Source organism: Hakea prostrata, chromosome 7, assembly GCF_041222555.1.
Source record: "Hakea prostrata isolate BN-2017 chromosome 7, UWA_Hpros_2, whole genome shotgun sequence".
Classification (NCBI taxonomy): domain Eukaryota; kingdom Viridiplantae; phylum Streptophyta; class Magnoliopsida; order Proteales; family Proteaceae; genus Hakea; species Hakea prostrata.
Window position 1 is genome coordinate 63,099,495 of NC_142606.1, and position 26,408 is coordinate 63,125,902.

Below are 26,408 nucleotides of genomic sequence, written 5' to 3' on the forward strand. Positions count from 1 at the left end.
GTTGTCCTCCAACTCATAGGATTTCTCCCCTATGCTTCTTTCTGTCTCCTATTTAGAGCTTCGGCTCATCCCTGGGAGGCTTAACAATCACCATTGCACTCCAATGTTAGATTACATTTGCAAGAAACTCCAACTCTGGAAAGCTAAGCTCCTATCCTTTATTGAACAATCCTCATACACTTGATCCTTCAATATTCCTACCTCTATTGGTTTGGCATCTTCACTAGCCCCAAAGCCACCATTAGAGCCATGGACGCCCTATTATATGCTTTCCCACGGAAAAGCCAAGAATCATCCCATTTTCTGCACTCCATTAGTTGGAAGACTATTTGTTGACCAAAATGCGAAGGAGGGCTTGGCATTAGGTGTATTCAAAACTACAACACTGCTAACTTGCTAAAACACAATTGGAAAGTCTCCTACATACATGACTTCATTTCGGTCAACTAGGTTTACTTTGCCATCTCCTCAAATCTGACTCCATCTCGACATCCCTCTCCCCTCTAACCCTTCTTAGGCTTGGAGGACGCTCCTTGAGTTGAGACCATTATCCCTCTCTGCCATCTACCCTAGTCTCCACTTGGTATACAGTCCATTTTTAGCTCAACCCTTTACCATATAATGGGCATTCTTTACAATTACTTTAGACTACGTGTGATCTATGAGTCTGCCACCCTTTCTGGTTTCATCTCTGACGACTTCTGGTCACCTCCTGCCCTTTTGCACAAGAGTCCCACAATTTGGACCACTTCCATTTTAGGAACTTTCTACACCTCCTTTGCTAGGACTTTCTCTACTCCCCTGTCATCTTAGTTTGGTTTAAGGGTCATATCCCCCCTCCTCACTCCATGATTGTTTGAAGATCCCTCAACCTTTGCTTTCCTACCCAATCTTTTCCCATCCTGATCCATCATCCCCACCAACCCTTGTTGCATCCTTTGCTGGCATGATATGGAAGATCTTGATCATCTTTTCTTCACATGTGCTTTCTCCTGCACCTTCTAGGGAAAAGCCTTTGCTTCCATATGGTCTTGCTCTTGTCATTCTTTTGACTTTATGCAAGATTGGGCTTGGACTCTAAGATTCTTCTTAGCACCTTTATTTGTGACTTGATTGGCAAACTAGTCTTTCAAGTCATTGTTTATCGCCTATGGTGGGAGAGGAATCTTAGAAGATGACCTCCAATTCTAGATCCTTGGATGTGATTTGGAAAGTCATCTACTTCGATGTTTCTTCCAAATTGTAGCTACTTGCCCTTCCCCTGTCGCAAATACCTCAAGAAAGAGGCATATTGATTTTACGATGGGTTTAGGTTCTACTTTGGTGTCTTCCCCATGAAGAATTGCTTATTCCCCCCCCCCCCCCTGCTCTTTCCCCTTGTACATTTTTTTCCTCCCTTTTCTCTCTCTCTCTCTCTCCCCCTTCAAGATTTTTTTTCTCCATACACTTTTTGGGGTAAGGAAAATAATCCTTAAATTTTTATTTTTTTTTGGGCAGAATCTCTTGATTTTTTTAATCCATGAGAGTTTAGAATAATAAAATGTTCTCTTTTTGTTCCATCAAACGAGTCACATTCTCGAGTTCCGATCCACCCGTCAGCTTGCCCTATTTTTTTGCATTCCTTGGCAGGGGTCTCCTTCAATTGATTGCATGTTACTGCATTACTGTTTTTTCACTTTCCTCTTCGCCCCTATGTATCAGTTTTGGCTCTTTCGCTCTTTAGGTTTGTAAAATCCTAAATTTTACCCTTTTGTAGATTCATACGCTTGTTCCCGGGTAGTTTACTATAAAGTTTTGATGAACTCACTTCCAGTCACTGATTCAATATAATTCCTTAGGGTTCATCTTCAAGTCATCTTTGCTGTAAACTACTGTCTTTACAATCAACATTAAGGAAATGAAATAAGACCTGGTTTGGAAATATATTCAAGAAAACGGAGAACCTTCAATCTGCCTTGTTTTCTTTACAGTAACATGGATATCGATTCAAGATCTCAGCAGTAGAACTAGTTCCAACTCAAAACTCACATCAGACTGAAACTTGGTCGCAGTAAAAACTGAGAATCTATTGGATCAGAATTGAGGACAGCAACTGTAGATACAAAAAGATATGGACCAAAGCACGTCATACATTGATATGATACACTGTACATATTGGTAGAGGTTGTTTACAGACTTGGGACTTCAAATTCCTATAGCTAAACCAAAAAAGCAGACAAAAAATTGGGGGAGGGGGGGAAGATAAATGCCTGCCTCGTAAACAAGTTGCATGTGGAAATAGATTCAGAAACTGATAGTAGTCCCCAGGAACAGATTTGTTCTATTCTTCGGTAGTAGATTCAGAAACTGATAGTAGTCCCCAGGAATAGAAGTTGTTCTATTCTTTGTTTTGGTAAGACCAGCAATAGAAGTTCTCCATAACAAAATGAGGATAACTTTGTCTTACTTGCTCTTAAATGTCAGGTGAGAACCCATACAAATGCTACCTGTCATCATCAGATTTTACAGGCTTAGGAGCTCAAATTCCTACAGCTAAACCGAAAATACAGACAAAATATCAGGGAAAAAAGAAAGAAAGGATACATACTTGCCTTATTAACAAGTAGCATGTGGAAAAATATAACCCTCTTGATGGTAGTAGATTTAGAAACTGATTGCAGTTCCCAGGAATAGTGTTCTTTTTTTTTGGGTAAAACCCAGCAGTCGTAGTTCTCCATAACAAAAAGCGGGTAAATTCCTTTTACTTGCTCTTAATCAGGTAGGACCCCATGCAAATGCTACCTGTCAATCAGATGGTAGTGTTGGACTTTTGGAGCACATACTGATCTTGTGCAGCTCCTTCAGCCCATCGACTGGGTTACATAAACCTGAAAAATTTTCCAGATAGTCAAGTCTAAAGCATTTTACAGAGTAACTAATAATATTAATCACTCAGGAGGTAGTGGGCACTAAAGTCCAAGAAGAGAAAAAGGAGGATCACGTGTTTGGATCACCTATCCTATGTGGGAGGAGGGGAGAAAACTCCAGACCACACAATGAGTGAGGATTATCAGATCACAAAGGTGGGACCCCCACCCCACATGTGGGGTAGAGGATCTGGACTCCTTTGAGATGAGCAGAACTAGATACCTACAGAGTAAATTCAGAGCCCCAATACATGATATTACCATCACAAACCTAAGATTACATTATTGCTGGAGATTTGTAAATTATGTATTAAAAGAAAGGATATTTATTTGTCAATAACTTCATGGTGGATAATTTTTGGAACCACTCTTCTAGATAATTTTCTCCAAGAAGGTACCAATGTTTCAGTGGTAGACCTCATAGATCTATTGCAAGCTAAACAGAACAGGTCAGGTACATGGATACCTTCCCTCCAATCAGCTCTATTTGAGGTTGATAGCAACCCCCAATTGAACTCTAAATTAAATGGATGAAATCCCTACAACTGGCTCTAAGTGTCCTCTATGGTTTTGCACAAACAACACACCACATAGCCCAACCTTAATGGATTCATGCTCACATGCAGCAACTGAATAGTGTATACAGAGGAACAAGATGAAATGTAAAGGATTGATGCATTAAACTCAACCACTGTAATTGATTAAGCAAGACCCTGCTACAATGATCTTCCCCAAACCTAAAGATGCCCCAACCAAGGTCTTCCCCTCTCTGCAGGCAAGCATGCCCCAAACAGAACAATAATTGATTCCCCTTCACAGTCCCTCTCTTCCCATTAATAAAGCCCCAGCACAATCCTAAGAAACAGAATCCTACCATATTATTCATCCAAAAAAGAAAAAACCTAACACATTGTTTTCCATGTTTGGAATTGATACCTTTCAACAATTCTTCAATATTGGTATATCTTAACAATTCTTCCCCCTTTCCCTTCCCTCAACGCGACGTCAAATATTGTCCTTGGGGTGAGGTCCATCTAGAAGCTTGATCTTCACATGCTTGCTGCACAACCATGCCGATTCAGTGTCCACAACAACAAATTTCCTGTGAATTGTCCCCTTCCTGAACTTCTCCATGTTAGCACAAGCAGGAAATTCACCAACAACTTAAAGGATCTTATGGACTTCAGAAACTGCCTTTTTAGAACCGCTAATGTAACATGCAAGAACATTATTGTGACCTCTACAAGTGGGACAGCACCAGCAATATGGCTCGGTTGGAGACATCTTTATTGCTTCCTCACCACATATGAACTTCCTGAACTTAAAATTACTTGGGATCCTTATCTTCTCCTCCAGTGTACTTAGCAATACAGTGAAGGATAACAGAAGGGTACTGCTGTTGAGCAAGATCTATTTGCAAATCTGCAAGGATCTGAAGAACAAAACCTAAAGATGACAATGAGAGAGCAGCACCGATCATGGTAAGAAATCTCGGTCCCGAGGCTGATCTCGGCCAAGATATGGTAAAAAATTGGGGCCAACTCGAGGGAAGTCGAGGGCCCATCTCAAGCAGTTATAAGGGTCATGTTGGGCGGAAATTTTATATTTAGCCTATTATTGGCCCATGCATGAGTTCTAACTCGACTCTAAGTTTGAACCTGAAATCTAAAGAAATGAACATGCAATTTGATAAAAAACGAAATACAGAACCGTTAATTGATATAAATTAAAATTAAGTGATAAGATACATCATAATATTTGGAAAAAATAAAATTTGGGGAAGAAATTCACCTAGCTTGAAGAACACCTTGAAATAAACTTGATTGATGTTGTTTTGTTGTTGTACATGAACTAAGGACTTCTTAGAAGTGTTACAAGTGAAAAATCTAGCAAGATTTCGACCAAAAATCAGTCAAAAAATGAAGAACACAACACTGGTTTCAAGACATGATCGAGAGGAGTCAATACGAGATAAGGAATCTTGTCTCGACTTGAGCGAGATTGGGTAAAAAAGGGGGTGAGATGAACCAAGATCCTGGGCAAACTGAGATCTCGGTCGACTTTTGGTGTTTTTTGGGTCTCGCATATAATCTCGACTCAACCTCATAAGAAACCGAGATATCGGCCGAGATCTTGCAAGATTTTGCACCATGGCACCGATCACTATAGCCAAAACAACACTTCCAATGTTAACCAAATCAGATTGTGAGTGGGTCAAGTCCGTCAACTGGCTGAGCATAGCACGCCCTAACTCTATTGTATCAACCCTTAGGCCATGTTCTAACCTAACCTTAACTGCCCTTCTAAACAAACTTTCTTCTTGAGCTCCAACAGCCACTAGAGTTTCCAAGACCTCTTGTTGTCTTCTGCAGTCGTGCTGATATGCGTCTTCTGAACTTCTTGAGGACGTCTTTGTGAGTACTCTTTGGTGAGATGAAGGACTCTAGTTCTCTCTTCTCTTCTCAGTTCGGTGAAGGCTGCAATGTTCGTTACCCTCTCCTCAATCATTTCCATTGCCGGTGAATTGAATTTGACGGCCTTCCCAGCAGCAGGTAAGTTCTGATTCCCTCCCTGAACTCCTAGTTAAATATCTCTTCTCTCCATGTGTTGGGATAGGGATCCTATTTGGATTCCACCACCGATACCTGACTCTGCAACCCCTGCACTGCCGACTGGATTTCTTCGACCTTGGCCTCCATTCAGCTTCTAAACATCTGCTGGATCAATGCGCTTTAATATTAGTTGATAAGAACCTCACACCCTAAATTAAATGGATGGAATCCCTGCAACTAGCTCTTAATGGCCTCTTTACAGCACACACTCTGACCTTGATGGATTGACTCTAACATCAACTGATGGCGTACACAAAGTGTAGAGATGAAATGTAAAAGACTGATGCATTAAACTCAACCATTGTAATTAATTAAGCAAGACCCCATTACAATGATCTTCCCCAAACCTGGATATACCCTTCAAGATGCCCCAACTGAGGATCTTTTTCCAAACAAAACACTAGTCAATTCCCCTTCATAGTCCCTCTCTTACCCTTAATATAGCCCTAACACAGTCCTAACAAATTACTTTCCATGTTTGGAATTCATCCCCTACAATTCCCTTGTACTCTACCCCTACAGTGAATGCTCCTCAACATTGGCAGTTTAACAGAGATCATAAATATAACCCTACACATCATTACCCACAACCTTTTAAGGCCAGTTAAGGTCTACCCGGGCTAATTCAGTTCATCTGATCTGAATCAAACCACTCCTCCATACTAGGACATCCAAAGGCCTCCGTTGATCATAAAGATGCCATCTCCATTGGATTTCTCTTACTCAGCATATCTAGAGCTAATCCCAGTTTGAAGCTCCTTCTCATGCCTGTTTCTTGACATCCAAAGCAACCATCTTCTGTTATGTTCCATTCCTAGGTTTAGGATTGAGTCTCCGAATTTAATGGACACTCTGAGTTGACCTATTTGAATCAGCAGCTTGGAAGGGCTGTTGGTGGGAAAGGTTAGGAAAAGTCAGTCAGGTTAGGAAGAGTAACACAAAGGTTAGCTCGTTCCCACCTTTTCCCCTCATGCATCTCAACATCCTTATCTCCGTTACAAAGTTTTTGTCAACATGATGCTTCTTGACTGCTCACATTATACACAATACCTTAAAATTAATCGTATGATTGTCCTATAACACATCCTTTAAACTTAATTGAATACGCTAACCATACAACACTTTGGACACAACTAAAGAGTATTCAAAGAAGAAGGGGGAAGGAGATAAAGAAGAAAAACCAGAGCAAATGAGGGCAGACAACTAAAGAACAGCAGTCAGCAGAAGCATCTGTCATGTTAGGAAAACAAACCATTTCTCTCTTGGGTAATGAATGTCACACACAATGATAACCATTTATGCGTAAACCAACCTAGGGATGGGGGGTCGAATAGGTTGAACTAGTGAAAACTGGCTCTTTTAGAAACTAACGGTTTAAAAACAACTCAACAAAGACAGATAAGCATAAGATCGAAGGCAACACAAAATATTTAGTGGTCCGACACAATTGAGTCTAAGTCCACTCATCTCTAACTTTAACAAGAACCTTTATGATTCCTTTTCAGTACAATGGTAAAGAAACAATACCTCCACAATCTTGCTAAGGATAAGAGAATCTTAATACAATCTCGATTCCAAACAAAAGCATCCACTCTCTTAGGGCTTTTTTTGTATCATCTCGATATCATTTTCTGATTTTTATTTTATTTTATGTGTTTTATATTCATTTTAAATCCTATTTTTATTTAAAAGACTAGAAGCGCCCCCCCCCCCCCAAAAAAAAAATTCCATAATAGACTTTTTGTCTATTATTGTTTCTGGGTTAAGAACTCTTCAATTTTGTGCAAGCCACTTAAAATCCAAATGCAAATTGAGGGTATAATAGTAAACATACATTCTTTTATGAAGTCCCTATTGTTTCACATTTTTCTCACTTCCAAACCCAAATAATCTCTTCTCAATTGTCATTATCATTTTTTTTTATCAATTTTTCATTTTTGACATAGCATACTTATTTTTCATTTCATAATTTATTCTGAATATAATTTACCAAAATATTTTTAAAATAGAGAGTGAGAACTAATACCAAAAAAAACCCTTAAGGATGAGAGAGTCCTTGTTCTTTACTCATAAGTCTAGTCTAAAATTTGAGTACAATCAAGAATTTCAAAAGAAAGGAGAGGTAAAAGATGTTACCTTTTAAAGGGTATGACATAATCCTTTGAGTAAGGGTAGACAATGCACAGTGATACGACTTATGTTGCAATGCACCAATGGCCTCTTCAAATGACTTCTTCCTCAACTGAGTTCTTCACACCAAGCTCTTCAATTAAGAGCAATTAAACCCAACAGAATTTGGATTCCTAGGGAGACAAAGCTTGATAGAGACAAGCAAGAATGAGAGACTAATTAATGTCTTTTTAATGATGTTTAAGAGGATCACTAAGACCACTATTTATAACCAAAATGTGGAACTGATTTGAATTCCAACAAATAGAAAATGGTTATATTTTTGGCCTGATGGTTGACCTATAAAATGTGTTAGTTGACCTACACAACTAGCCAATGAAAAACTAGCTCTTAGAAATTAAATAAGCCAGTGGTTGCTTGATGGTTGATTTGTAAATCAACCAGCAGACTGAGGGTCGCAACTGTCAGGCTACTGACCGTTAATACAGCCAAATGACTATATGGTCGACCTGCACTTCGACCATCACTTATATTAAGCACTGCACATTTCAGGAAGTGATCAACTATTCAAAGGTCTGACCCAATGGTAGCTCATGCACATATGTTCAAACATGAAATTGCATTGTTATGCAATTACAACATGCTGTCTGTCCTAGACTGGATGCAGTGTCTTACCATCTTGTAAAATCTTCAGTTCTTCGCTTTTGGAGTATGTCTTCTTGTGTGACGGGATCTTGGAAGGTCCATCTGTTTGTAGTACGCTCTTAGGCTTAACCGCTTAAGTGTCATGTATATAGGTTACATTCGTTCTGATAGATTTATCCATACATGTCCAAGAGTATGAAGACATTTTAACTTCCACACAAGTAGATAGCTTTAATTTATATCTTGAAGTGTTTGAGGTCATCAATACTCATGGAAGGCAAAGGGGTTAATACCCCTCCATTACATTATACACACATGAATAACACACAAAAAGTAAAGCCAAATCGCAAAAAATAATACATCAATTTAACTGAGGAAAACCTTCTCAAGTTGAAGGGAAAAACTACGTCACCCATTCCAGGTAAAGCTTTCCACTATAATCAATAATGAGATTACAACACCTTTAGCTGATGCTAGAGGCTAACAAACAAAAATAATTATAAACATTCTAGGACAACAACACAACTCACCTAATGTGGTGGATCAACAAGAATGCCAAACTGTTGCATCAACATCTTACATGACATATATAAAAAAGAGAATGACGTCACAACATAACCAAGTAATAAAAATGAAGAGAGAAACATCAAAACCTATTCTTCTGTTCTTTTTTCCCCTTTTCCACTCTTTGCTATACAGAAGGATCCATATACTACAAACCCCGGACTGGTACCCCCCCCCCTGATGTATAGAAATATAAAGAGGACAGATAAAATAGAGAAATTCAACATGTTTTGAATGAAGGACTTTGAACAATTGAAAACAGTTTTTCAAATCATATTGATCCTAAATTATGTAACCCATATGGTGACGTTTCCTTCATGTTCGAGGACACCCAAATATATATCAATCTGGACTACCACTTAGATGGCATAATGAATGATACTGTCAAAAGCTAACCCAACCAAAAAGCCCTTATGCATCTGATAAATGGTTTATATAGTCACAGCCTGCTGATTATGTGGTTCTAAGCCCTAAGGGAGTCTTATTTAGAGGAATCAGCATGTTCTACGAGAAACCAAGCCAAGAAGAGGACCTTGGCATAAGTAAATGGTTGATGTGCCTAAAAATCCCCTAATATCACAAACAAATCCTGACTCTACAGACACTCCCTACTTAAAACAAAAATGATTCCCATTCTCCCCCCCCCCTCAAACGGCCAGGTCCAATGCAATAAAATAGATACTAAATACCCAGCTGTAACTTAAAATGACAATTATGTGGCCACAGACCCTGCCACCAAAGATAGAATACTGTGTAATAACACCTATGGAGATTTGGGGATTTGATTTCCAGATATTCTGCTCCTTTTCTATGAAGAAAATAGAAAGAGATATATGATCACTTATATCAAGGTGTATGAGCATGTACGTGTAAATGAAAAAGAAAAAAAAAACCACCATGTAGCCACGAACCACCATGAACCAACCTTTCTTTTTACACAACTCTGCCTCCTATATTTCATCCTGCAGTATAATAAGGAGAAAGTTTCTTTTCACCATGGGTAAAGAAAAAGCGATGAATGGGATGTAATAATTACTCTCCCTTATTTGATGCATTCTTGAAATGCTTTGCCCACCATTCTAGGAGGCCCATCCAAACGCCAAACCCGTGCTAAGGAAAAACTGGGTCTTTTTAAAACATACAAGTATCCAACTTAATAGGGTCAGTTAAATGGATCCAGAAAAACCAAGGGGAATGTAGAAATGGGAAAACAGGAGCAGGACTGAGGAGCTAAAAGGAAATCATAACACACACCCTCCCTGCAAAAAGAAAAAAAAGGGAGAGATGGGGGGAGGAGATGGACAAAAAGAAAACGAAAATAAGAGGAATATAACAGCCCAATAGGTCAGGAGAACTCTTTACACGGATGCTTGCCCTCCAATAGGCTCAACCTGAGGTCATATTAGGAAAAAGACAAAACCATGCATGTGCTTTTTCACAATTTCTCTTGTGGCCATTATAGGCCTGCCTGTAGCTCTTTCAGATGCTTCAATAGGGAATGTATCACTACACACTGGGGTGTACGGAGGCCTTCGATGAACAATGTCCATACCACTACCTCAAATGGTTCTCAAAGCTTGTCATTAATTGAGGCAACTCCCAAGTCAGCTCTAATGTATTCATTCCTTAACTCTATCCTTCTAGTTTTGACCCATATCCATTTTAAAATCTTCATCTTGGTTATGCATAGCTTCTGCATATGACATTTTCTAACTGCCCAACATTCTGCCCCATACATCACAGCTAGTTGTACAGCAATCCTGTAGAATTTTCCTTTTGCCATTGAAGGAATATGATGGACACACAACACTCTAGATACACCTCTCCAATTAATCAAACCCACTTTAGTCCTTTGTCAAACATCATCTTCTATGTCACCTTTATTTATAATGGAGCCCAAATATAAAACATAGTCACTTTGTGATATTTCTCTTTCCTCGATTTGCACGATGTCAGCATCAATCATAGTATGCCTAAGACCATCATATACTTTGTCTTTGTTCTACTAATCTTAAAGCCTCTTATTTCCAAGGTTGACCCCAAAACTCTTCAGGATTTATTCTTGCTTGTCTCATCCACCAAGGTGCCAATATGATATCATCGGCAAAGAGCATAAACCCTGGGACCTCATCTTGAAAACCAGGCTCTTTTAATAATGATAAAAAGCATAATACACGATGCATACTGCTAACTGATACCTGCTTCTTGTACAGCCTTTTGACATGACCCCATTAGAAATGTAAAATAATACTTTCATTTGATCTCTTAGATTCTGAATCCAGGTAAAAAGTTATTAAAAATAATTCAAAATTAAACTCTTAGTGCCTTACTTTTATGCACTTGATATTTTGCCCCAACTTTCCTTTGATGCACTTCTAAACTGTAGCTGCTTTAATTAGAAATAAGAAATGAAATAAGAGAAGGGAACTATCAATAATTTTTATACCTGAACATCGTGGAATATCCCAGACAGCAATAGTCGTAGGTGTACATTTAGGATCACATAATGCTTGGTTGTCTTCCTGGTTGACATTCATGGCCAGCATCCATGTTCCAACTGAGATGTCCTCATTGCTAAACATTCTAAAACTGAACAAGGAATGGCATTTAAACAAGAAACAAATTTATGATTAAAATAAGATATATGTTGAAATTTGACCAGAATGTTTATTGATGACATATTTCATATTTATCACAAATGTTATCAATGAGGCTGATTTTAGTAACTATGGCAGCAATAGGATCACATTTAATATATTTAAAAAGAAAGAACCAACATTCTAATAAAAATCATTAAAAGAACTTGAAATGAAAATTTTTCTCTTTTTATTCATTGGAGGGCACAGGGGCGATGCAATCATGCATTCATTCAGAATGGCAACTGGTGACCGTGTACAGGCCATTCCCCTTCTCTGTGTGAGATCTGGAGGGATCTACCAAATGTGGACATATCAGCTGGTGGAATGCAAAAGAAATGCGACAGGAGTATTTTCCATCAAAATCAGCTTGGAGCCTCATCAGGCAGAAAATTCAAGAGGATGGACTGGTGGGCAGCTTAGTGGGTTCTTGATAATGTCCTGTTATGGGTCCAAATCTTACTTGGCATTGAAGATTGATCCACACCGATATATTTTTCTGGGCAACTCAAATGACCCGATTTTTGAGATCCGTGATGGAAGCAACGGGATCTTGGATTTGGATTGGGGGTGCGGGTGCGGGTGGTATTGTACAGCCAGGATGGGTCAACCCATTTACCCAATTAAATTCTATAAATACAGAGATGCAGGACTGCGATGATGATGAACTGCAAAAGCTCTACAGCTTTATAATGACATATGCATGCCAGAGAGAAATGAACTACAAGATAAATATTGTAGCAGATTTAGAAGACATAACCAGTGAATTTGATAAGATCCCTCAAATTGAATATGAAATTTAATATCAAAACAAGGAAATTAAGAAGATAATCTGGTTTTAATGGTGCCAGTCACCCCACAGCAAACAATGCTGCCCCTCAGCCATAGGCTGCCCAAAACCAGTCACATAGAATTCATGACCTTTTCTTCTAGTTTCCCCTTTATTTGTAATCCTCCAATTACCAATAATCCTCTCTCCCCTCCACACGGCTCAATCTTGTAATCCCAGGGCCCTAACAGAATTCCTCCAAACATAAGATATGTTCCCCCCCCCAAAACATAAGATGTTTTGGAGAAAGGATACAGTGAGATTGATCTCGCAGTAGACAATGAAAACAAACCAGAAGGAGAAAATATCAGTATTGATCTTCTGATTTTCAAAGGTTTTTGTCAATTATAGAAGAGAGTGATTTGTTATGCATCCAATTGCTTTATTTCACTGATTTTGATCCTCATTCCTCCCCTCTTTCTCATCCTTGACTCTCTCTCTCTTTTGAGTTTTTCGGCTAATATTCCTACTAATGTAATTTCCATTACCGATGGACAAATATTCTTATCCGCTGACCTATTCAATGCTGGAATCCGACCAGCTATTAATGTGGGTATTTCCGTCTCCAGAGTAGGATCCGCAGCTCAAATTAAAGCCATGAAACAGGTAGCCGGCAAATTAAAATTGGAACTAGCGTTTTTATATTCTAAAAATTTTCTCAATTCTCTCCCTTCCACCACCCCCTGGTGGAATAATAGGCAGTTCGACAGAGTCAAAGCAGTGGGAGGAGAGAGATCATTGTCAGAAGCAACTTTCTCTGGAGAAGATGAAGTTCTGAGGGTAATAGGGTCATGGTACACTCACCCAGGGTTATTTTGGGGATTAAAAAAATACTATAGCTGATGGCATGAGTATAATAGTAACTTACTGTAAACTGTAGGGGATACTGGAGTAAAAATGGAATATTGAGGGTAGCAAAGTTTAATTAGGCAAAGTACAGGGGAGGGAGATGTATTTTTCCCTAAATAAGATGTTCATGGAACCGTATCATTACTGAACCAAAAGAAAGAATGAAAAACATAAACCATCCGCTTATCAAAATTGTAAGTGCAATAAATTAAGAATACAGACCTAGTATTTCTTGCAACTGCCAATTTTGCCACAATCTCTTCCGATAGAACATATATCGAACCATAAGCGTAAATGAAATCCTCATAGCCAATTACATGTCCTGACTTCTCAGACCTGAAAGTTCCAAATGAAAAAAATCCCATGACAAGTTGAATACTAGACCATCAAATTTTATCATAGACTACATAACATAAGGTCTCTACTTAGTCATCCCCAGGCCACTAGTCACTGGCCCTCTCTTCATGCAGCCAATGTAAGTCATTGGATCTGTCCGTTTCTTAGCTAGAAGTACAGCAAGCCGATCTGAAAAACGAACGATGAACCAATCATAAATTCATATTGCTAGGTACAGGGACAATAACATACTTACCTAATTCATAATATAAGAAGAAAATGCAAATTCAGTCATTACAAACATCTTTCCAGACAGTTTGTGACAGATCTCAAAGGGTTGTAATAAGGTACTGTACAAAGCAGAAAGTCTCATAAATGATACAACTGGAAAACCCTTATAAGATGGAACTGTAAAGAAAATTACAAGAAGTTATAGATAACCCAAACTACTGAGTGATAACCCAAAAAAGTAAAGGATGTGCTTTAGGCTAGCACCACCCCTCCGTTGTAGGGGTGACTGCGAGGTGGCATATTAAGGGCAGTTGCTTCAACACTCCCCCACAAGCAAAACTCAGAAACACCAATGTTGAAGCTGTCAAGCAGTAGCTGAAACCAAGCAATAGGCAGCAGCTTTATGACGGTGTCAGGAAGCTGGTTTTTGGCAGGAAGAAACTGAACATCAAGGAGACCCCATATTATGAGATCTCACAAAAAGTCAAAATCAATCACCATGTGCTTCATGGGTGCAAGGAAAACTGGCATGGAGGATAGATGGGGAGCACCAAGGTTGTCACACCACAATATCAGAGAGTGGAATGAAGGTAGCGAATATCCACAAGTAAGGAGCGAAGCTACATGACCTAAGCTGTTGCATTGGTTAAAGCCTTGTATTCAGCATCAATACTCGAACATGCAAGAGCAGATTGCTTTCAAGACCCCTAGAAGATAAGATTGGACCCCAAAAATCTGGAATAGCTGCTAGTGGATCAATGATCATGAGGCCAGCCAGCCAAAGCAGCATTACAGAAAGCAGTTAGTGACTGATGAGGGCCTATGAGGAAAACAAGGACATGGTTTACAGTCCCTCATAAATAATGAAGAATCTTGGTGATAGCCATCCAGTGTGTCATGGGAAGTGTTTGTCAAATTTATAAGTAAAGCAAGCCACGGTAACATGTAGCCAATAGGTTGATCTCAGGGAAATATACCATTTTATGCTAATCGCTTAAGCAATGCAAGAGCGAGATGGATTTTGTGAACTAATTGAACTAAATTAACGGTCCTATCACATTCATCTAAAGAAACTGCAATTGAAAATTAGAAAACCTAACCGGTCATCATCTAAGAAAGAAATAAAGCACAAATAAATAAAGGCAGTAATAAATAAAATGGATCTCTAATTAGAAAGAGGCACAACCATAAGCATATCTAATCAAAGATCAATATGGGAAAGGGAAACAATAATATAAATAGAATTGAAAGAAATGAATAATAAAAAAGAACAGTAAACAAATTGAATCTTTAACTAGACAAAGGCACGACTGTAGGCATCTCTAATTAACGATCCATGAGGGAGAGAGAATCACTAATATAAACACTGATTCAAAATCCTAAACTAAGAATGAAGGTAGATAGAAGCGGGAAATGAAAGATGGAGAGAAGACAACTGATGAAGGCTACCTACCTGAAACCTTAATCTTGAACAGCATACACTTAGTCGATTTGAAATTCTACCACACCTAACAACTAGATCTCAAAACTGAATCTAAAGTTGCCAAACCAAGAGAAACACATATCATATAAAGAAAATCTTGAACATGAAGGAAACATCGAACTTGCCTTGATAAAATCTAAGGATTACACTTTGCTTTAATAGAAAGAAAAACTCTATAGAAAGCTAGTTCCATTGATGAAAATTACAATCAAATAAATTCCTAAACATTAAGTCTAAGAAAATAAAAATAAAAAAAGGGAGCAACACATAGAAAAGCCTAAAAGAAAAGAGATTGAGAGAATTTATGTACTACTACTAACTATTTGAGGGTTATATAAAAGAAAGATTAGGGTTCGGTATAGGGTCTTAACACGATAAGGATGGAATAATAGGAGGAAAAAGAAAAGTTCAAAATACACAAATCAAAAAACAACTATGTACATAATGGGAGAGACCAGAGAGGAGAGAAAATATAACAAACTTTTAAAACTAACTAGAACTAACTTCGACCAAAATGGTTTTTTGTATTTATCTCTCTATCCTGATTTCGGATTGAACAGCTCTAGTAAATTATGTTGCACCATTTCTAATTACGTACAAGATGAGCCTAATATCCAATATAATCTGATAAACTTCTATTTTCTGGAAATTATGTTTCCGCCCATGTGCACTTCTTCTTTGTAGTTAGGTCCTTGATATGCATAAAGCTTGCACTTCTAAGTCTGTAGATGGCTTTATCTCATAATATCATCGCCTTTGTCCATTTAGCATTTTTTTCCTTCTACCAATTGACCTTTTCCTCAAATCATGGAGAAATACCCAGGTAGCTCCATTCTAACTTTCTAAGTATGTTAAAATGCATGATTATGGCTCAAGATTTCACACATAAATGTGCCCATCAGCAAGGCAGTGCATAAATTGGCATACCTTATTGACTGAATGTCAACTTGGGGAGGGTGAAGGTAACCATTGGATGGTACCAACAGATCAGTGACACTCAATGTGATGCCAACAGTGCAAGGCCCTCAAATATGGATATTGCCTGAGAGGAGGCCATGGGTGTGGACTGTGAGACGAGTGGCATCTACCATTTTAGCATGGGAGAGGATATCCAAAATATACTTCCATAGGGACAGCACCTAACCATCAAGGTAATGAGCAACCTTGATACCGAGAAAATAACTGAATTGGACAAGGTCCTTCACAGGAAAGTCAACCTTAAGGACATGAAGCAACATGACAAAGGAGGCTTTGTTAGAGATTACTAGTATATCGTCAACATAAATGAGAACCAAAATGACATGGTGAGGCTGTTTAAGGAAGAACAAGGATGTATCAGCTTTCAACAGCATGAAACCTAGTTCTACTTAAGAGATGAATGCTAAAATGACTGCTAGGACACCATAAATGAGGGGTTCTTCAAGGTAATAGGATCGATCTCAGTGGTGACTGGGGTCATGAAGACAACACATAGAGAATGCAGCCAATCAGTTCATCATTGGCAAGAGGCTCACCAGCAGCCATGGAGGAGTTAACAATAGTCTTGCCCAAGGTAATTGGTGCAGAGACGTGTACTTTTCTGAGTGCAGATAATTGAAGACATGTCTGCATTGTATGAGTATGGGTGAGAGCAGAAACATACATTCCAATTTGGACCAGACCTACAACCAGGCCTTAAGTTTCACAAATTCAGCATTCTAGTCGTCAAACAATAGTAAGTTATCATCCTGAACAGTCTCCTAAATTTGTAAGCAAACATCCCTAGCCTTCGCTCTTCTTCCCCTTCCATTGCGCCCTTCTTTTTTAATTTCTTAAATTTTTGGTCTTCTCTAGAGACCCAAAATTCAAAGTCAGATCTAAAACTATATCTGACAGTTAGTCCCAAACTTTAGAAACCTCATTCGCCCAACCATAGTGACCTTAGATCCCAATTTGACCCCCTTCTATCTGTCCGATTTCAAGATGTAATAATTTTCTTGAATTTTCATACTTCCCAAAACCCTAAAAACAAGAACTTTCATATCTTTTCATTTCTCCATCCAAGCCCCCATCAAACTTGGGAGATCATATCCCTATATTATTACCTACATGCATCAAGTTTCAACCGATTTTGACACCTATAGGCCCCAGTTTCCCCTATGAAGGAATTTATCCCATATCTCCCATGGGATAGGTTATGCATCCTTGAGATCCTTGGAACATATTTGACCACAAACATTAACCTAACCTTTCCCCCTGAGAAACCATCCCTTCACAACCCATATCACAAAGGATCCCCATATCCCCAAAATCCTAACAACCCTAATCAGCCCCAACACCGTAACCACAGGGTTTGAGGAACCCTAATATTATTGCTGATTCAATTTAATTGATCCTGAAGACTGGCTGTTGACCTAGGGTTACATCCAAAGGGAATTGCGAAGGCGGGGATCAAGTAGAATGTAGTGGAGTCCTAAGCCAGGTGATGCAGAGCCAAGCCTTCCCACACCAAATCAAAGACTAAGAAGCCCCTAGGCTTGCTGCCCAGCAGCACAAACACTATATTTTCATGCTTTTAGCTTTATTCAATTGGGCAAAGCCAGTTCAGTCATTCTTCCCAATCAGAGGGGTATTTTGGTTATAATTTAGATCAATTTGAGTGTCATTAAAAGCCCACAGTTAGGGTCCAAGCCCATGTACAGGTCTGACTTATAAAGACCAAATTAGCCAGGAAGTTAGCTTCTCTTTTCCTATTTTGAGTCAGATTTGTTTCTATTTTCAGTTAGGGGTTAGTTAGAAGTTTTATTCAACAACTCCAGTTTATTTTACAAATAACCTGCCCCGATTCTGCACCCCCCCCCCCCAAAAAAAAAAAAAACACTCGAGAGGCATTAATTCAGAATTCAGATTATGAATAAAGTACTCTCGGTTCAAGTCCCCCTTTGTGAGTATTGCTGCTGCAATTGAGTTTGTTCAGTTTGGAAAGTCCAAGGTGAAGTCAACCCTGGATTCTAGCTGTGGCTGTATAACAGCGTTCTACAACTTCATCTCCACTCAAGTCAAATTTTTATTTTCCATTCAAGACCCCCATTCCCAGGCCCGATCCCTTCTTTTTACCACCAATCAAGAATAATGACTTCTCCACAACCCTCCATCAAAATTCAGCCAAACTCCAGACACCATAACACCACCATACCTTTCACATTCAATCCCCATGCAGCCCCAAAATATGCTACCAATCCACAAATATGCCCTTACTTTCTTTTGACACCCTCTTTCCCCTCCAAAGTCAAGAATCCCCATAACTTGAGTTTCCACCATCCAAATTTGATGGAACTTGGTGAGCCATCTCTTTGGTAACAGAACTAGGTACAATCCCTGTTTCTTCTCATTCCATTATCATTAAGTCCCTCAAACCTATCTCAAATTTGCCCCTTTACCCTAGTTTCAGTACTTCTTGAAACATGACAACCTCCTTCTCCAAATCAGGGGGTTTGGAGATTTTTTTTAGATCAAACCCCAATAAGGATCACCATCCAGAGGACATCCCAGAGGCCATAAAAAAAATTCTCCAAAACCCTTTATTTTGAGCCTGGAAATAATGCCTGACCTGAAGATATTGGCTGTTTTGCCTCATTCAATTATCAATTGTGGCAAAATCAGTTGGCTATAAAGTAAAGATTCTAAATATGTTGAAAGGCTTCTCAAGGGGAGATTTATCACTTTTCATATATATTTGTATATGGTTTATTTGAGTAACGTAGTTGAGGTAGATGGAACTGTAGAGTACAATGAATTACAAAGAGTTTCAGATAAAGAGAACAACTACAGGGAGCTGTAGATAACCCAAAAAGCTAAGGGACACTCTTTGGGCTGCAGCCAGCTGTCTGTTGTGGTGGTAACTGATAAGCTGGCATATAAAATTACCAATCAAATCTTAGAAGAACTAACGAATGCTCCTTACTCTCTCTTTTACTGATGCAACTAAGCCTTATCATTAAAACAGAAAGGGTACTCCCAAATATAAGCAAAGGATCCCATTTTTAAGACAGAATTAATACTCAAATGTAACTAAAAGTTACTGCTCAATCAGCCTAGAAACCATTCCAATCCTAGGCCAATTTAAGCATCTTGTGTAATCAGCACAACTAACACTCCTTAAAAGTAACACCTATATGTTTATATCCTTAAACCATGGAAATCATAGCACACTATATGCATCGTCTATCACCAACACGGTGAGGGTTAATGAAACAGAAAGTCGGGTCACTGTGATTCTTTTGAGATATGCAACTTACCAGGCACAGTTCTCAACAAAAACTTAATGAACAAACTAATCAGTTAAATACAATCTGCATTGCATAAGTGGCATTACCTGGTCGTAAATAGATGTTATCATTCGCTTTGACATAATAATCTGCTTCAAAATGATCATAGGCTGCTTTGAAAGATGCCAATCTACGATAAATATGAAAACAGGCAGACCAAAAAAAGAAATAGAAAAAAATTATCACAAGTGACAAATTTGAAAAATTAAGACCAGCGTCACAGAGTTTCAAGTCTTACGTTTTATTTGACATATTTACATATTCTTCTTCAACATCTATAAGCAGAAAATCGCTGTATCTTTTAATCTCTTTATCAAGATCTGCCATCTTTTTTGCATCTTTCGATCGTCCAATGACAAAACGCAAAACTAATTCAGTAGCCTGCTCTAAACTGCGAAGGTTGAGTAGAAAGTTCAAATAGATATTCTGTAACAAGCGTCAAGAACATCAGTCTTTGACAAGAATGAGTGAGTTTGGATTAGGATTAATTACCTGCGAAGGTCGTCGGGGTTGGAAGGGAACCAAGAAGAGCGGAGAGCAGCTCGGCGATCCACAGAAGAGAAACTAGTCAGAACCCCAACAAATCCGAGGATTTTGGTGCTTTTGAATGGGGGTTTGTTGCGGTAGTTGCCATAGCGAAGCTCCTTTCTTGAAATATTATTATTAATGGAGAAATCTTGACGACTCCGGAATGTGTCTTCGGCACTACCGCAGCGGCAGACATGGAGTGGTTTATTAAAATATAGGGCTAACGTGGCAACGACGAATCCGGCGAGTAAGATTATCAAGAAGCGACATCGACGAATCCAATACAGAAAAGATCTTCGAAGGACGGTTAGACGCCTCTCCTGCACATTGACATTGCTGCTGCTCGGCCTGCCAGGTTGCGTTGCATCAGGACGCCGCATATCGATGGTAGGATCGATGGTAGGGACGATGGTAGGGCCGATGGTAGTGTTGATGGTAGCGCCGGTACTGCTGGTGGCACTGCCAGACCTTTCCAGAGCTGCGGCGCTGGCACTGCCAGACGTCGTTTTCGGAGCTGCAGTGCTGGCACTGCCAGACGTTTTCGGAGCTGCGGCGCTGGCACTGCCAGACGTCATTTTCGGAGCTGCAGCGCTGGCACTGCCAGACGTTTTCGGAGCTGCGGCGCTGGCACTGCCAGACGTCGTTTTCGGATCTGCAGCGCTGGCACTGCCAGACGTCGTTTTTGGAGCTGCCGCTTCTGCCCCAAAACGAGAAGGTTTGGCAACGTAGGCAAGTCGATAAGCATGTTTGGCTTGTTTCATTTTCCGTCGCGGCGTCATTTCTAATTTCTTGGGTAGTTCCACATTGCCTGGCGGCGCCATTTCCATTACCATTTCCATTTCCGTTTCCGTTTCCGTTTCGATTTCCATTTGGCGGTGAGTTTCTTGCATCTGCAGGCTCCTCGTTTCTAATTCCGATTGACGTTTGGGTGGTTCCACATTGCCTGGCGGCGCCATTTCCATTTCGATTTCCAGTTTGCGGTGAGCTTCTTGCATCTCCGGGCTCCTCTTTTCTAATTCCAATAGACGTTGGCGGGTTCTCATTTCCTTCGACAACAGTTTTGAATACCTTTCCGACAACATTTCGTTTTCCTTTTCCTTTTCCTTTTCCGGGTCCATTCGGTGGTGAGTTTCTTGCATCTTGCTCCTGAACCTTCGAAACACTTTCTCTAGTCACAAGAAGAAAGAAAAGAAATCTTTCGTGTCAAAAAGGATCGAGACAGAGATTGCTGCTGCTGACTAATTGAGTGAGAGAGAGAGAGAGAGAGAGAGAGAGGACACTTGACTGGAGGAGTTGAGAGGAATGGAAAGGCGAATGTGGCAGCAACTGAGAAATACTACTAATAAGATATTCTGTTATTCGAACCCACGTCACCAGTCTACCACCCCACCTGTGAGTCTGTGACTACTGGAGGTTCTATGGTGGGACCCACAGTGAGTGATCCAGAAAACGCTCCCTCAATGGAGAGTCCGGAAGAGAGAGAGAGGATTTTGTTCTTTAGGAAGGAAGTGACGGTAGTGCCTGAGAATATATAATATTGTTGTGGTTCAACTTATAAGTTTTGAACTAGTCAATATGAACGAACCAGATAAACTCAAAAGAAAAAATCAGTTAGGTTACAAAAATTAAGTGTAGTTTGAGAATTAAAAAATAAAAGTACAAATTGTAGAGGCATTTCAAAATAGAGGTTTCTAAAGTATTGACACTCTACTTTATGTTTGAAAAACACATTGAGAATATAATTAGAGAAAGTCTAAGTAGTTCAACTAATAAGTTTGACTCAATTATGAATAGATTGAACTCAAAAGAAATAAATCACTTGGGGATTAAAATACTAATTTGAGAATAAATAAAAAGGTAGGGTGAAGTCATGGTAAGAGTCTTGAATTTTTTTGGGAATCACGCATGCATGAAAGTTCGAGCAGGAAAGTTTTAATAAATAGAATTTAAGCATAAGGTAGTTGATAGAAATTTATTTTTTTATTATACAGCCTTAGTTGAAATAAGGAATGTTCAAGTGTTGGATGATCTGATAGTTTCGCAATTCCAGCAGAAAAATCTTAGTTGATTATTGGATACATTAAGGAAGAACCGGATGCAGCAAGGGTTTCATGATGTTAAAGGATGCTTTCAGACTTATCTCAACAAATGCAATCAGCAACAAACAATCTCTGGTGACCAGTACTCGGTGCCATGAAAGCATCTGAATTATCCTAATAACACAGAAGCTATTAAATGATTAGCCACCACATATCTTCAGTTCGGGAAGATAGAAAGATGAGCATAGCACCCTTACAAGATGTGGCTATCAATTGATATAAATGTAGTTCTACCCCCAAAAAAAATGATATAAATGTAGTCTTTGAACCTGGACTAATACTCAACTTTCTTTCCCTGAAGGAGATTTTGAATATGGACTAATAGTCAACTTTCTTTCCCTGAAGGAGATGCTGAAAGTGACCTTTACACCATTCAAATAGTTTTCCTTCTTAGCCTTTCAAGGTTTTAGGGGTGAAGGGGGTAGGGCAGGTGGGTATATGGTATATGAATTGAAACAAAAATGTAACCCACAGGGAATCCGTACATAATATAGGCTCAAAACTGCATACTGGATTAGTGATGTCAAGAAATACAACTAATTCAGCATTTCTACTTTCTTTGATCATCTACCCTGCTAAATATCATGATCAAGATGTAAGGTGCCAAACATAATGGTTTGGGTGGAAGAATCCAAGCATCTTGCCCAAGCACCTAGTAGGATCTTAAGTTAACAACAAAATTATAAGATGCATATCATGCAACTGATAAGGCGAGAAAGCACCATAATTGTTATGTATGCAATCTTCAACCATCTCTAATAAACATAAGGTAGTATCCTCCATGGAACAAGCCTGCAATAATCTGCCCAGACTTCTTTATACTTCTCAGCACACCGAACTTCATCTCTTCTCTCTCTCCATATCAGCAGAATAAGAAGGTAAATGGGGTAGAAGTATGGAATAGGGGAACTGCAAGAGGTGGGTGATGTTACAATTACGGTTTCAGTACTATGCAATATAGAGCAATAAGAAACTGTACCTAGCACAGAAAAAAAAAAGGCCCCGCGGGGGGGGGGGGTGTTAAACAAGAAATTACCTGATCCCACAAGGTAGACTGAAGGATAGAGCTACCAACAGGTCCCCTAAGTAATTGCAATGTCTTGCGATTCCCCTGCCATAAAGGGATGAAGATGAACCATTCCAGAATTAAGTGAAGGTCCTAAGAGATATGAAACTCATGCAAGCCACACCCTTTTATCATCAAGCTGAATGCTGATTCATTTAGATGGCTAAAACAGTTTCAAGAGATATCTGATACAGGTTATTAAATGATCTCCTCTCTTCTTGAAAAATGGGTCAAAAAATACTGGTAAATCAAATACAACCACAAAATCCAAAACTGTAAGTCCTTTCTGAAATCAAATCCTCCATGAATTCTTTCATAGCCTCTACCTTCCTTTTCAACATGCCCATCTAGATCTCTCCATATCATAATCTTTTCATTTTGCCTAATTCTTAAACAGGCTTCCACCTAAATTTCCGTTTTTTCTAGGAGTAGCTCTAGTAAATGATTAAGCTACGAGGAAGTCAATTGTGCCAGCACGGCCATTTAACGGATGCCTTTAAGTGCCCTAGTATGAGAGTGATTTACTCTAGATTGGAGGAAATAAGAAAAATTAGGGGTGGACCTAAGATAACTTTACAGTAAGTGATGAGAAAGGATATGTATAGCTTAGGCCTTGTATCTATTTATTATGGCATCAAATAGAGCTGATTGGAAGGCAAGCATCCATGTAGCCGACTCCATTTAGTTGGGCAAGGCTTGTTGTTCCCATCATTCTTTTGAAATCCCTGACATCATTTTTGAAACATTTATTTGCTATTTTTCCCATTATTCCCACTCCCTTTATATCATTAGTATCCCCATCATACCAAACCTTAGTCATCTAAATCACTGGCCTTTTTACCCTCCCACTTCGTGTCTTGTATACAAGCTACACTAATTCTTCCTTTTTCAATGTATCTGCTAATTATAGAATATTTTCCTTAATCCTATGCTCTTATGCAAGCTTCTCTACTCTCAAAAAACCAAGCTTACAAGTCACCTTAAATAGGCACCAGAGTGATGCATATGTCTCTTAGAAGGAGTGCCCAAGCTAACCCATGTTCATTTTCCAATGCACCCAAATCATAATGTACGTTTCACCTGGGGAACACCCTAAGGTCAACAAGGCATAATTCTTCATAGCCATTCATCAGGGTCCATGCAAAAGGTGATTGATACATCTTCATGATGCAAGAAAAATTAGAAAGTTGACAACCTAAATGAAGCACTAAAGAACAAAATTCAATAAAGAGATGACAGTGGGAGAGAAAGAGAAGATGGAGAGAGGGGTATCGTGTGTGTGTCCCCACCTCTTGTAATCTTTTATTTATAATAGAGAGATACAGTCCTATCTATTTATGAAAGTAAATATCAGTCAAAATTACAATCAAAAGTAACCAAACGCTGCCATCCCAAAACTGCTCTAACTTGCTTTACAAGAAACTTGCAGCCCAAGTATTGGTTTGACACTAAACATAATCAATGCCCTAACAATCCAACACAGAACGCACCAAATTTGAGGACAGACATCATTTTTGGACCAAAGAGCCCAATATGAAATCCAGAATCAAGCAAAAAAGGTGAAACAATAAATAGATAAAATAATAAATACATTACCCAGCAAGTCACATTAAAAGAAAAATATTTGGAATTACCACAACTAGTTCAATGAGAAATTTAACTATTACTCATGAAACATTATATAGAAAAAGCTAACTATAAAGGTGTAAGTTTCGCGAAAGGATATTGCAGTGAATTACCATTTCTGTTATCTTGAACTATAACAAAGGAAAAACGGGAGTGTGATGGTTCAAATAATTAATGCATAGAGGTCAACTGGAGCAGAGTTTTTTACAAAGGCAGCAATAGAACTCAACATTATCCAAGCAATAGAATGTTGAGCAATAAAAAAGGGCAAACATGGTTCCGAAAGCTTGGGCATGCCTGGGGGGGTTTGTTAATTTTCCTACACAGATTATCCCAGCAATTTTTGCTGAAAGGCTGTTTCCATGCCTCGACCTTAGGCTACAATGGTCGACCGACTATTGAGCCAAGGCCCACCCCTAAATGTTGAGCAATTAGAAAATAACTTATACATAGGATACACTAACCAAATGTGGTTTTCAGATCAAAGAATAGGAGATTGATATGGTCTCTTTCTAAACAAAGACCAATAACCACATCAATGAGAAGGAGCAAACCAATGCAATTGAAGGAACTAAAATAATAAGAGCTAAGCTGAGCCAAAAGGAGGTGGGGATCAGCTGATGGGCCAGCCATGGATTGGAAAAAGGCAAGCCTCCTAAAGGGAATGGCAGTAGAAAGGATCCAGTATGGTGGACCAAATAGTAATAGTTGAAGAACTAAAAGAGTTAATCCAAAAGGAAGTGGCTTCAGATAGGGGGCCAATCATGGTAGAGATGGACCGTAACAGTGACAATATTTTGCATTTAAAGCCATTGCTCAACTCTAAATTAAGTCTCATATATCATATGCTAACTATTTAATGAATTTGAATTACTTGAAAAATCAACTTACATGAAGAAATTATTCACTACAAAAAGATTAAGCTCAAATATAAACCTTACCAATAGCCAGAAGCAAGGAGTTTTCCCCCGATAACTTTTGGCGGAGCACCCCATATAGGGGCTTTTGGATTCTTCTTAAATACATGCTTTTGCTTGTTGGCTCCTCTAAAGACAAGATACCTAGGCAACAAATGACTAAGTGCTGCGTCATAACAGATGTCATATTATAAAGTGAGGAGATTACTTTATGATGACAAAATGGAGTTTACCCAATCAAAAAAACGACACAATTTGTAAACACAGCAGCTTTTGTTAGCTCCACTTTGTATTTCAACAGCCACCAACCCTACACCAAGAACAGAAAACTAATCAATCATGTGAATGCCTCAAAAATGGCATCCACACCACTGTATGAATTGTACCATATTTGTAGTTTGAAAATGCGATATCATTATAAAATATAAAGCATTACATAACATGATGAATAGCATGTTTATTTAAAGCAGATGCAGTACACTAAATAAAAAAGCTGTCAATGAGCAAGGATTGGTTGAGTCATGATGAGGAAGGAAGAGTGGATGTTACCCAACATCAAGCATAAAACAAAATAGAATTATTTTTTATGAACCCCAAGCTTGGTTTGACAAAAGAAAAATATCAGAAACAGACAAACAATGACA

At 38.9% G+C, this 26,408-nt stretch overlaps 1 protein-coding gene and 1 long non-coding RNA gene across 5 annotated transcripts; both read right to left on the minus strand.

Moving 5' to 3' along the window:
- Window positions 1-731: 731 nt before the first annotated feature.
- LOC149011644 (putative beta-1,3-galactosyltransferase 12) lies at window positions 732-21,349 on the minus strand. Of its 4 annotated transcripts, none has more exons than XR_016174433.1 (8): window positions 20,021-21,349; window positions 19,767-19,919; window positions 19,576-19,658; window positions 13,597-13,696; window positions 13,394-13,507; window positions 11,304-11,446; window positions 2,592-2,867; window positions 732-2,486 (listed from the first exon to the last, which is right to left on the minus strand). XR_016174433.1 is itself a non-coding variant. In XM_089161517.1 (7 exons), exons 1-7 carry the CDS (start codon window positions 21,193-21,195, stop codon window positions 2,785-2,787), a joined length of 1,851 nt encoding a protein of 616 aa, XP_089017643.1. In that variant the 5' UTR covers window positions 21,196-21,349; the 3' UTR covers window positions 732-2,784. The 4 variants fall into 4 exon arrangements, 1 of the variants encoding a protein (XP_089017643.1); XR_016174434.1 differs by having other exon boundaries at window positions 2,588-2,867; XR_016174435.1 differs by lacking the exon at window positions 732-2,486 and adding an exon at window positions 7,655-7,835 and having other exon boundaries at window positions 2,808-2,867; window positions 8,324-11,446.
- Window positions 21,350-22,295: 946 nt separating this feature from the next.
- LOC149011645 (uncharacterized) lies at window positions 22,296-26,076 on the minus strand. The gene is made up of 4 exons (XR_016174571.1): window positions 25,998-26,076; window positions 25,789-25,908; window positions 23,192-23,266; window positions 22,296-23,064 (listed from the first exon to the last, which is right to left on the minus strand). It is a non-coding gene; the product is annotated as an uncharacterized LOC149011645 (long non-coding RNA).
- Window positions 26,077-26,408: the final 332 nt, after the last annotated feature.